This window comes from Lissotriton helveticus, chromosome 8, assembly GCF_964261635.1.
Source record: "Lissotriton helveticus chromosome 8, aLisHel1.1, whole genome shotgun sequence".
In the NCBI taxonomy this organism is placed as follows: domain Eukaryota; kingdom Metazoa; phylum Chordata; class Amphibia; order Caudata; family Salamandridae; genus Lissotriton; species Lissotriton helveticus.
The window spans coordinates 1617135349-1617148644 of NC_136069.1; the positions used below are offsets into that span (position 1 = coordinate 1617135349).

The following is a 13296-nucleotide window of genomic DNA, read 5'->3' on the forward strand; positions in this document are numbered from 1 at the left end:
GGGCTGGACTGGTCCCATGAGGCACTGGTCAAGATTGATTTGCATAAAGCTGGGTCTGAACTGGGGTGGCAATAGGAGCTAAAGAAAGATGATGGATTCAACCCAGATCTGTGACTTAGGGTGAGTGTCTGAAAGGTTTCAGCAATCTATCTATCATCTCCTTGTGTTTCTTTGGATTCGTACTCACACCATTGAATCAGAACCACTGAGCTATCATTTTTTTAACATTGGGTGTGGAGATGTGGACTAACTAGGACAAAGACCATGCTTAAAATATCCATTTGTGATATAGTGTATGATCCTTTGGCACCCACACACTGTAATAATTGGAAAAAAGAAAGTGACACCAAAAGTAACAGAATGCTGATAAAGACATTGCAATCCAACACAACAGAACAATATTGCTCTTGGATTCTAATGATGAAACATCTACATTATCTACTCCATAAGTGCTATTGCAACATTTGTAGATATGTCCCAGCCAGCCTTTTCTTCAGGCTATCTTCCTTTACCCACAGTAAATGGAGGCACATTAATTTCTTAAGTCATAGCTCTGAACAAAGGTTGATTTTATTGCATGTGATTATTATGTTATGCTATGCCTGAGTTCTAAGCCTACTAGCAGGTCATGGAGAAAGCCTTGAGGGCTTACTCACGCAACCTATGGATTGTCAGTGTACATGTAGAGCATCAGCTCAAATAAATCTGAGTTCAATGGTTCCAGAGAACATTGGGACTTCAGAGATTAGTACTGTGCCCACCCCAACTAATGCAGGCTTATCACTGAGTGGTCCAGGATCCAGAGAATATTCCTCATACATATGTATTGTTCCCTTTTTTAGGACATATAATATTAAAATACATCACTTTCCAACACATAAATATTTCTAAGTGTATTTACCTTCAGTAATTCATGAAAGATGTTTTACAGGTTTTAAGTTAGCATTTGACAATCATATGCCTGAGGGGGCAAAACAGCAAATATATAGGATTAGCATATACGCTTAGAGACAGATACAATGACTAGTAAATTACTATAGGGCCTACTCACAAAGGCATTTTGTAGTAGGTGAAGTAGTGGTCTTGTATTACTCCAGTACATACTCCTAAGTGCTTATGTGAGTTGTCCCCAAAACATTTAAAGTGGAAATAAAATGGGAATATTCAGGGAATATGCAGTCATTATCACTGTGCTTTCACTAATCGTGAGTCAGGTGTTTCGTGCTGATTTACAAAGGCATAGGAGAACTACTTCCCACACCATACGTCTGTGAATCAGCCCTTAAAACTCTCTTTAGAGAGCGGAAGGGGGGAGAAAAATGCCAATATAATGCTAAGCTATCTGCCTGGGAAAGAACAGGTCTGAGAAAATGGAGGGGTGTTCAAAGGAGTTTGGCACGGGAATCCATTATCCTAGCACTTTTTACAGATCTCTTCTTGTCTTCATTAGCTTGTCTAGTGATAATGTCAGTGCCGATACCTTGTATGTTTATTTAATTGAGGTCCATGAAGTCCTTGGGTGCACTCAGTGAGCTCAGGGTGGGGAGTAGATCGCTGCGTTCAGAACAGGTGTGAATGGATCAAAAAAAAGCACAGAGAAGCAACATGAATATTTCAAAGCACAAATGCACAGAACATGAATCAATCCAGACTCTTCAGTAATTTCAAAACTTGATCCTTTAATAGCTTCTTGGACCACTCATGGCGTAAAAACGATGGAACAATACATAAATATATGAAGTATTGCTTTTTTTAAGTACAGTGAAAACCCTGAAATAATTCCAATGATTTTCTGGGGGATTTATTTAGAAAACAAGTGGAAGAGGGACTGCTCAGCGTTAATCTTTGCAATACAATTTATTCCTGTGCTTTTCTGCAACAACACATGTACTTCAAATAGGGAATGCTGTTTGATCCCTTTCCAAGTTCTCTGTGTGCACAATTATTATGTCTTCAATTCTATGCATGACCTTGGCCACACCGTATGTTTGCTGTGCAAACTTAGTACAGGAAAAGAGTAACATGTGCTAATGCAATAACCACACATGACATGAGGTCCTTGTTAAAGGACCTATCTAGATGAGTTCCTTTCACAAGCAAGCTTGCACAATGCTTCTTTAATCCTACTAGTTTTCAGACTATAAACTATGGGGTTTAAGGCAGGAGGAAGAAACACATAGATGATTCCCATCACAACATGAATAAGAGGAGGGGCATTTTTCCCAAACCTGTGAACTAATGTTAAGCCAATAAGAGGTATATATGATATAAGAACCGCAGAAATATGAGACACACAGGTGTTAAAAGCTTTTAGTTGTGTCTCCATTGGGTTGATTTTTGAGACAGCCCATAGGATCATGATATAAGACAATAAAATGAGCACAGAGTCCAGCAAGATTGTGGAGAGAACTAGAACAAGGCCATAGATACTGTTGATGGTTGTATCAGAGCAAGCAAGCCTTATCAAGTCTGGGTGAAAGCAAAAGGCATGCGAAAGAACATTGTTATTGCAGAACCGCAGTCTTTTCAGAAGAATTGGCTCTGGAATATGTATGATTGTGCTCCTGATCAATGACATCACTCCAATTTTAAGGACATTTGGGCTGGTTAGAACTGAGGAGTATCTCATAGGATAACAAATTGCAACAAAGCGGTCAAAGGCCATCACGACTAGAACTGATGACTCCAGGGAGGCAAAAGATTGGAAAAAGAACATTTGTGTCAGGCAAATATCAAAGTTAATTATTCTTTCATTGAACCAGAATACGCTGAGCACTGTAGGCAACGTAGAGACTGTCAAGCCCAGGTCAGAAAGGGCGAGCATTGATATAAACATGTACATTGGATCAGAGAGGCTTGGATTGGTCCTTATAACAAACAGAATGATACAATTTCCAAGGATAGAGACAAGGGAAAGTGTGAAGAGAAAGATGGAAATCCAGATGTGGGCTTCTTCTGCGCCAGGAATGCCCCTCAGCAAGAAAGTGGTCCAAGAGACATTGGTGGGATTAACAGCTGTCATGTCCTTATCAAGCCTTGTTTGTGGTCATTCTGAAATGGTTTACTATGAAGAAATAGATATAGCAATGTGTTAGGAACCCATCATTTAAATGAACACGCACATAATAAAAGACCCATTTTAGGTATCACATGACTGGTTGAATTATGAATTAAATTGGAAAACAATATCTGCAAAGATCTAGCACCTTTCTTTAAAAGTCAAGCATGGATGTTTAAGCACAGGAATGCCCATTGAAAAGACCTCAGTTTTAGGGTGCGTGCTGAAGTATGAGGGGATGTGCAAGAGACCAAGACTTCTTCTGATACGACTTGTGATACAGTTTGTTTACTATTTTATGAGGTGCAACTAAATGAAGCCACACAAATCAGAGATAATATTTATTTTTAATCTTGAACATTCCATGTATTAGCCACTGGGTAATCATACTTAGGATCATGTTTCCAAGGGAAATGGAATTTTGTGTTTGCTAATAACTTTGGGGCTGTTTATATTCCATGTATAATCCACTGGGTAATTATACTTAGGATCATGTTTCCATTGGAAAAGGAATTTTGTGTTTGCTAATATCTTTGGGGCTGTTTAACAATTTTTCACAAAACTTTCCTATAATGAGGCTCATCAACTTCCGCTTCTTCTTAGTTTTTGGGGTGATACGTGAATCTGTGGCCAACAAAAGCGGTGGGGGGTCTCAAAATGTCAAAATGTCACTTCCCTTGCAATTTCCTTAGTTAAAATTAACATCAATACCACAAAAACAGCTGCACTGAATTAGGCTAAATTTGGCAGACAGAGATATCTTGATCCGGAAACTGTTCTTTTTGTGATCTGGTGTAAATCTGTTCAGACTTTTTTGAGAAATGGAGGTTAAATAATTGTGTATATTTCAGACCCGACAGATCAAGAGATACTATTTGATTGTCTGCCACAATATCAAGAATTGTGTTGCATTTGCCATTTTAGAACTTGGGGATGCAGTCCTCCGTCCTGAAAAAAGTTTTAAAAAAACATACAGGGGGCAGAGTAGGGATAAACGAACCCCCATGTCCTGGTCCCTCCCCAGGCTAAAAACAATTACTCTTCATTGGATCATGACATCAATATCAATCAACCTTAAAATACACAAACATTTATACTTTCAATTTACACATTATGCACCAGCTTTAAATTAATAAAGCTTTAATATTCTTTAACTACAAACCTAAACTACACAAAAATTTAAAAATGAAAACTTCTACGTATTCCTTTAATTTATAATTTACTGAACACCTTCAAATTATTATAACTCGCACACCTCCATACACAGTGTATTAAACTCAGTAGTACATTAACTAAAACTAGCTACTGCATACCATGCACTGTGTTCTCACAACGAATGTGATTTGCAATGTTATAACTATTATAATATTCTAAATGCTATAGGTTATATAGTACAAAAGGGTATAAGTAGTACTTGGAGAAGGCCTGGGTTATATTTGATGTAGTGTGGCTGTGGATTTGAATGCAGAGAGGAGACCCAAGGAAAAATAGCCCCCTAGGTCAATCATAACTTTCTATATTTTTAACTTGAGCTTGCAGGAGTCCCTTGAATTCAACCATCCAGTTAAATACATATTTTGTATCCTTAATTTCTCTAAAACTACTGATCAGATTTCCATCAAATCACACGAGTGTGCTTTTTGGATCAAGCTTTAGCTTCTTTCCAAATTTTGAGTCATTCAGTTCAGCAGTTTGGGATGTAGACATTTTCAAAAAAGTCTATGGAAAATAGATGGGGATTTTGCATTTTGGGGCCTCCCCCTTTTTCTTAGCCCCTGCTTTACAGATCACCCAAAACGTTCAATGAAGAAACTAGGCAAAAAAGAGTACTTTTTGGAATCTTTTATGGGCATTTGCCCAAAAGGCACCAACATTTTTAGTAAACCAAAATAAGTTGTACCTATAACTACCTAGATATGTGTGCATGTTTATATGTATGTATGGGTATAGGTGGGTAAATGTGTGTGTGTGTGTGATCTGATTTTGTTTAAAACAACCTTAGAAATTCACAGAAACAAAATGAAAGGTTAAAGCAACGTTATAGTTCGGTGAATATGTTAGTGCCAACATAAGATTTTGAATTAAAAATGAACACATACATTCACTGGCTATATTTAGCATATACAACTATATCTTGCACCCATGCAATGCACTGCTTATGACATAATATATTACATCACTCATGACATGTTCTATGACATCATTTACGACATCACTGATGATATCTCAAGTAGCCTTTGGCCGGGTGCAGCGGGGGTCGGTTGCACAGCATGGTCTTCTGTCAGACCCTGCAGCAAACCCTGCACATTCATGCAACCCTACTTCGCACATGGCCTTTGACCATGCATGGTGTGGCGACACCATCCAACACCTGCAGGCACCCAACCCCCTGTGGTCTCTCAGCCCCCTACCCAAGCTTGAGGCCCAAAAATATATTATTTGGGGACAGGGACATGTGGTCACCATCATTGAGCATTTAGAGGCCCCATGGAACCCATCCTCCTGGGCAAAATACATTAACGTTAAGGGAGATATAGGGTTTCACCCCTCTTCCGATCTCTAATTAGCCCTGGAATCCTATCCCCAGGGTCATACTTAAATTATAGGTTAGGGGGCACATCGCCCTTGTTCCTGAGCCGTAAAAGTACTTGGGGACACCTTCCTAGGAGCTAAATAACTTACATTTAGGGAGTGGGCAAGTTGCCCACCTCCCTATCCCCAATGGTCCCCAAGGATACTGTCCTCGGGGGCCATATTTTCCTTTAAAGGGAGGGGCATGTGATCCCACTCCCAAGTCTTAAAAGGCCATAGCGATATGATCTCCCAAGGCTGCATCCTATTTCTAAGGTGAATGGGGTGCAAGGCCCCTGCTCCAAGCCTTATTAGGCCCGACGACCCCATCACCCAGGACTGAATTGCATAAAAGCCATAAAAGGCACCCAGACATACATCCCGGGGGCAAAATTATAAGGGAAGGAGCATGTGTTCCCTGAGACATATTAGATCCCAGCTATACCATCCCCAAGGTGAAATACAATAGAAAAAGGAGAGGCTGCCACATAGCTCCCCTCCCTGAGTCTTATAATGCTCCAAAGGATCCCAAACCCCCATGGTCCAAAGCAATTAAAATGCAGAGGTGGCCATGTGGTTCCCTTCTGTGTATCTTATTAGGCTCCAGAGACTTGCAGAATTATGTGGTGTGGTGTGCGGCTCCCCTCCTTAGACTTCTTGCGCCCTGGGGACTGCATCCCCCAGTGTCACTATTTTGTGCAGTGGTTTCCACATGAAGAGCCCACAAACATCATGTAGTGGGTGCGGGGGAGCCTCTGGACCCCTACAGCACCACCAAGCTCCCCGCATACTGCAGGAGCTGGAAACACTCCCACCCAGAGAGAGCAGCTTTCTTTGCATGACCCTGGAGGAAGGAGCTATATCTATTTTCTTGCCCACATCAATGCGGGCAGGGAAACATCATTTTCAAATCTTCCGCAGGATGGGAGTAGATATGCCTTCCCTGCCCCCAGTGGCTTAAAAATGCTCCTTCCAGGCAAGAACAAACATATGTTTTACTGCCTGCATCACTACTCTGTTCCAGTAGTGGGCTCTCCGGGACAGAGTACTTGGACCAGCCCCAGGGCATGTGGTCCATGGGGTTTTTTAAGGCTCTTAAGGCTCAGGGTAGGGAGCCTCATGACCCCCTCCCTTTAAAGTTCATGTTGGCCCTGAGATATCAGGTCCCTGTGATATAACAAGGCTAGCGAGGGTGTCTGGCCCCACCTTCATTAAGGCATAGTATCCTGTGGGATGGGATCCATGGTGTCCAAAATGGGCTAGGAATGGGGACCGTGCTCACGCTCGCCTGCTCAAATATATTTTTAGAAAGGCGATGGACCATTTGCTGTGATCCAGCAGAGTCTAGGGAGATTGTGGCAAAACCTGATGAACTTTTTTTTTATTTTGGCCCAGGCAGGTTCCCCCTGCTCCCCCCCCTCAGAGCATAGGGGGAAGGGTTATGTTGACTTGTAAATTTCAGGAGAGGGGACTAAGTCCTTGAGTCCTGTAATGCTTGCCAGCAACCTTTTCTCTTGTTGCTGGCAGCCAAGCAAGGCAGTCTGATACCAGCAGTTTGGGCTGTAGACATTTTCAAAAATGTCTATGGAAAATAGATGGGATTTTGTATTTTGGGGCCCAAGGGAAAAAACAGCTCGCGGGCCAATCAGAAGGCTCAATTTTTTTTAAATTGAGAACAAGGGACTCTCATAGGAGTCCCTCAAACCAACCAGCCTGATATGCAATATTTTTTAACCTTAAATTGTTTTTTTTTAACTGCAGAACATATTTACACCAAGACTCTAAAAGCACAATCTTTGGACCAAGATCTAGCTTCCTGACAAATTTGGAATAATTACCTTCCGTTCAGCATTTTTCGTGGCAGTGCTCCTTAAAGAATTCTATGGAAAATGCATGGGGATTTTGCATTTTGGGACCCCCTTTTTCCCAGGCCTCTTTATAACGGATCCCAGAGAACATGCCTAAAGTAGACAAAAAACAGAAACTTTTTGGAAAGTTTTGTGGAGATATGTGAAACGGCACCAATGTTTTTAGCAAAACAAAAAAGGCATTTCCTATGGAAACACTAACCTAAACACTGTATCTCTGTAGCTGACCTAACCGCAGTCTCTCTTTAGTTATAGATAGGGTCAGCTTTTTCACCATTTTTAACTGTGCACCCATTTGTCAAATCTCTGTGAACCTGTGTAGATATATTTCCTTCCACATTGGTCGATGATACATAGTTTCAAGGATTTGGTCAATGGGCTGCAAAGATAAAAGTTGTGTTCCAAAACACATTTTTCTTCCAGTGAATTTTTCATATGCTTTTTTATTCGACGCAGCTGAAAAATGGCTGAACAGATTTACATGAAATGTGTCACACTTAGATAGTATTGTACACATATGATGCTTTTGGTTACTACAGGTAAGCAGGGTAAGTATTTTTAAGTTCTAGTGTATTTCAACTTGATCTATTGTCTGGATTTCAGAGAAAGTTTGCTGAAGGACTGAGGATAGATATGTACATATGCAAAATTTACAGTCAGCTTTTTTATGCACATTTTGACTGTGTGCTGTGTTACACCTTTAGAGTTAGGTAAGTATTAGGTTTGGTATTTCCCCCTGCCTTTTACCAATGTCGTAAAGTGATAATAGGCAGGGGAAAATGTGTATAAGTTTCAAATAAATATGTACAGTTTGCCACAGTACTGTCTCAAGAGTACTATGGTCCCAACAATACATAAATACATGTGTTACAAATTGAAAATATACACTATAATACACTATTGTTTACAAATATAGTATACTTATATGTATTTAGGACTGCTGTAAAAATATATAGACATTTTAAATACATTTCTCTGCCTGTTACCACTTTATTAAAGTGGTAATAGCTAGTGAACAACAATAAAACCAACTACTTTGCTATATGTAAGACACTAACCCAAAACACAGCAAAAAGCAGAATGTAGTAAAACTGTGATAAAAACTCTACGCCACTCCACTGTAAAGCTCTTTATTCTATGCTACTCCAGTCTATGCAAATCCACTGTACACAATTCCACTCTATGACACTACACTCTAAGCAATTTTACTGTATGCCACTCGACTGAATTACACTTCAGGGTACACCAATGTAATATACCCGATTCCATTATACAACTCTCCACTCTACCGCGCTCCACTGTTCACCACTGTAATATATGCCACTGTACTCTACGACAATCCAGTGTATTCTCTTATACTGTACAACATTACACTCTATTCCCCTCCACTCTACTTCACTACACTCTAAGGTAGTACACTCTACACTAATCCATTCTTTAAATCCATAATACATTTTTCCATTCGACTCATTGGAGCTTCAAAAATAACAATTTATGGACGGAATGCTGAACAATGTCATACATTCACACCAGTACAGAGATCTGGGCTTAAATCCATTGCTTTCTTGCTCACCACGCCATTGCAATTTAGACCGAGCAATATTCAAATCAGTCTGGACACTGCTCCCCATGGGCATAGTCCAGCCTGAACTGGACAAGAAAAAGCACCCTAAGACCGTATTCGGGGTATCACCCCTCATCAGCCAGGTTAACTTTACTATAGTGGCGTGGTTGTGTTGCTATAAATCACCCTTAGTGAGAAGGGTATGACCAGACATGGGTTCCATGTTCACTACGCCATCGGATTCAAGCTAGTCTAGATGATGAGGGGTGATACCACAAAACCTGTATCAGGATGCTTGTTTTCCTGTCCAGGGATGGGCCTGGCCTGGTAGTTCAGACTGGACTTAGCCCTTGGGGAGCAGGTTCAAGGCTGATTTGTTTATGGCTGTGTCCAAACTGGTGTGACAACCAAAACAACGAGGGATTTAACCAAGATCTGTGACTGGGGGAGAATGCTTGACAATGTTTAAAATTATGTGCACCATCTTTTTATGTTGCTTATTGGCACTTCAATGTACATCTTAATGCAATGGCCATTTTACCTACATTTTTCATTTTCTATACCAAGATGGTATGAGCCAATTTTTAGGGCCTGATTACAAGTTTGGCAGTCCGACCGCCTGAGAACTGCATCTGAGCCATCTATGACACCGCTGCGCCAGCGACCCATTGCCCACCGTATTACAAGTTGTGCTGTCTGAAATGACGCTAGAGGCCCTGGTGGTCTACCTGGTGGGACCGCAATGTGAGCAGTGCATCCATCGATGCTGCCCGGTCTGCGGTCCACTCGCCAAGCATATTAGGACTACACAGTGATACTCGCAGTCTCTCAGCAGTGGTCAACCTACGGCGGTTACCCAACGGTAGTTGACCACTGCGGTGCATGTCAGAGACAACAACACAACAGTGACCATGGGATGGAATTTAAAAACTATACACCTGATGTGCTTTGGCAAATGAACACACCTGAAAATCACACTATAATACACACCCCATCCTTGGCCAGCATTCTTTTCTTCCAAACTACAGCCCACAAGATAGGCAGCAAACTTTTTTACAGTTGTAGATAAGGCTACCTTTTTTTCATCTTCTCATTTTGCTCTCTCCACCACCTGTAGTTTTGGGTTTGCATCTTTTTACCTCTATTACTTGTGGGAAATGTGAAATATGGGATAGTATAGTCAATAGAGTGAATGCTGTTGGTGCCACCCTGCACACTCAGGGCGACATTAGGAAGAGGTGGAATGACCTCAGTCATTATGACAACCACCACCTGGAGGTGCAGAGGATGAGTGGTTTCTCTCCCAGTGCACCATTACAATGCTTGCCCTGGAAGGAGAAGTTCTTGGCCTCTCTGAATACTGAGGGCTTTTCAAAAATAAAGGGGGAGTAGACACGGATAAGTTACAATTCAATACCTGCCCCAATATCGCAATGTCCTGTTTGCTCTCAACTCTGCTTTTGCTAATGTGTTTTCTATCTACTTTCCTAACATGCAACACTGAAAGTATCCATGATGTTGGTTTGTCTGTGGCAATGTGCATTGCTGTACATAAGAGCACATGTATCCAACTCCATGACATGCCACATGTTGCAATACTGTCTGTGAGTGCATTACCATCAAAATATCAATCCTGACCCATGATATGTGTTAAACTCTAAATGTATAGACCATCCTAAATGCATGTTGCAGACAGCTATTGTACACTAACCATTCGTCAAGTGTTGATAAAATAAGATTGAAGTGACTACAACTACCATGATGACCTCTCACTCGAACTCTAACCAAGATGTCTGACTCCTTTTGTACCTTCTCACTTGTCTGCCATGTTACAACTGACCTACAATGGTCAAGCATGTGACCATTTGCCAAATGTTGGTAAGTAGAGGTAGAAAAGATACCACTACTACCGCGTGGCCCTGTCACAACCACTCTAACCAAATGCTAGACTGCTGTTGCCCTTTCTCACCTGTCTGCCATGCCTTACTAATCTTCACTAGTCATGCAGCTTAACATTTGTCAAATGTTGGTAAAGTGACATATAACTGACTACAACTACCATGACCCCTTGGTATTGTAACCCTGAACAAGATGCTTCACTCTTTTTTTTGCCCCTTCTCACTTGTCTGACGTGTTAAAACTGATGTTCACTTATCATGCAGCTTACCATTTGTCAAGTGTTGGTAAGTTGAGATAGAAAAGCTGCTGCTAATACCATGAGGCCCTGTCACTCCAACTCCAACAGCCAAAATAGTAGACTGCTTAACCACTTGGATGCTAAGGTACCTGATACTCTTCCATGTAATTTCCATTGAAATCAATGGAAACTCCATGACGAGCTGAGCTCGTCATGAGCGTCGAAGGGGTTAAGCCCCTTCTCACTAGTCTTCCATGTTACAACTGATCTACACTCATCCTGAACTGTGCAATGTACAGACAATGCTATAATCAGATGTAAGTCTGATACATTACTTGATGGTGTCCTGGACCTATCATCTCAAACTATTGATGGCATGAGTGGCACTATAACAATGGTGTACCCCTAAAATATGTCAGTCATGAAGTAAACTCAGCTGATTAGCAGTGCCAGGTGACTTCTTGACTGTGCACTTCCCACATTATAAACCATGCTAAATATACAACCAATCTGGGTGTTTGTTTGTATTAGACACAACTAGACCTTGCAATGGACAAATACACATGCTATGGCTACATTGTGTTTGTAGAAGAGATTTAGCGATGTCATGTCTAGCCCTAAGGCCAAAAGGCCTCATTTCTACACATCTAATAAGCTGATGAAAACTACTACATCTATTGAATGTCAACAAATGTCTAGTAACCAAATTCAACTCCATGCAAATAGATGAAAATGCTAATCTCTATCTATTTTGGTCCATTCTAGGTCCCCATTTCCTTTGAACCTGAATGTAGATACCTCACTTCCACCATTAACAATGTTCTCTATCTATCAACATGTCGATCCACCACAGCACGTGCACAGAGTTCGAAAACCAAACAGAGTTCCTCTCCTCCCCAGGACAAAGCCCTCAATGGTGCAATGCTCCTGAAGAAGTGGATGTGAATGACAGTCCTGAACCATCTGGTCAGCCTGGGCAGATACCAACAGTGGGTATAACTGTGCCCACTACAACACGTCCCACCACTTCTGCAAGATCACAGCCAACCACTGCCTCCCCAACCTGTGCACTTAGCCCAGTCAGTCCCAATCTGTGCCCCTCCCCATTCCTGAGATGGCTAACTCCACCTCTGTCATGGCGGAACCAGGACCAAGTCCAATACAGAGTTGTAACAGAGAAGGTGTGTTTTACTTTACTGTAACATCCACACAGATGTTTCTTTGACATCAAAACATGACCTAGGATGAGTGCAGTATAAGTGTGTCATATTCATTATAGCATTTTGGTCAGGGTTGGAGTAAGAAACCTCATTGTAGCTGTAGTTACTTCAAACTCTCCTTAGCAACACTTAAGTAATGGTAAGCTGCCTGACTTGTGAAGATCAGTAGTGACCTTGCAGACAAATGAGAAGGGGCAAAGGGAGTCTAGCAGCTTGGTTAGAGTTGGAGTGACAAAGCCTTATGGTAGTTGTAGTCACTTCAATATCTCTTTAAAACACTTGAGTAATGGTAAGCTACATGACTAGTGTAAATCAGTTGCAACATGGGAGATAAGTGAGAAAGGGCAAAAGATGTGTGACAGACATTTATAGGTGTGGTATTCTGTGGGAGGTGCGGTTGTGGAACACAAAATAATGCACACATCATTTTCAATCTATATAATTTGAAAGCATATGTCCATTTGTCTATAGTGTGTCTGTGCAGTACCACTTTTCTGGCCTTGGAGGGCTTCAAACAGATGTATTTTTGATGATTGTTATGAAACAGTCCCAGACAAGGTCCCTGTATACGTGTAAATTACTCAGAGTCCCCTACTCCCCTGCCTGGTGAATGGCAGACATTGTTTTGCAGAGGAGTCTATGGCAACAGATAGTTGAATGACTTACCACCGATTTTGTCCATTACGGACTGGGTTTTGAACATAGTTAAGCAGCAGCACAACATGTCCAATGGGCTCCATGATGGTAGAAGACGAGTAGAGGTGAGTAGTGGTAAGTTTCGGACTTATATCCCTCCCTTTAAGACGTCTCCTTTGCGGTGGTTGGACTGCCATGGTCATGGTGGCAGTAAAGAAACTTGTAATTGGGTGGGTAGTTCC

At 41.3% G+C, this 13296-nt stretch overlaps 1 protein-coding gene across 1 annotated transcript; it reads right to left on the reverse strand.

Annotated features, from left to right (window-relative positions):
* Positions 1-2071: 2071 nt before the first annotated feature.
* Positions 2072-3022, reverse strand: LOC144773993 (olfactory receptor 51G2-like). The gene has a single exon (XM_078659037.1). It carries the CDS (start codon positions 3020-3022, stop codon positions 2072-2074), a length of 951 nt encoding a protein of 316 aa, XP_078515163.1.
* Positions 3023-13296: the final 10274 nt, after the last annotated feature.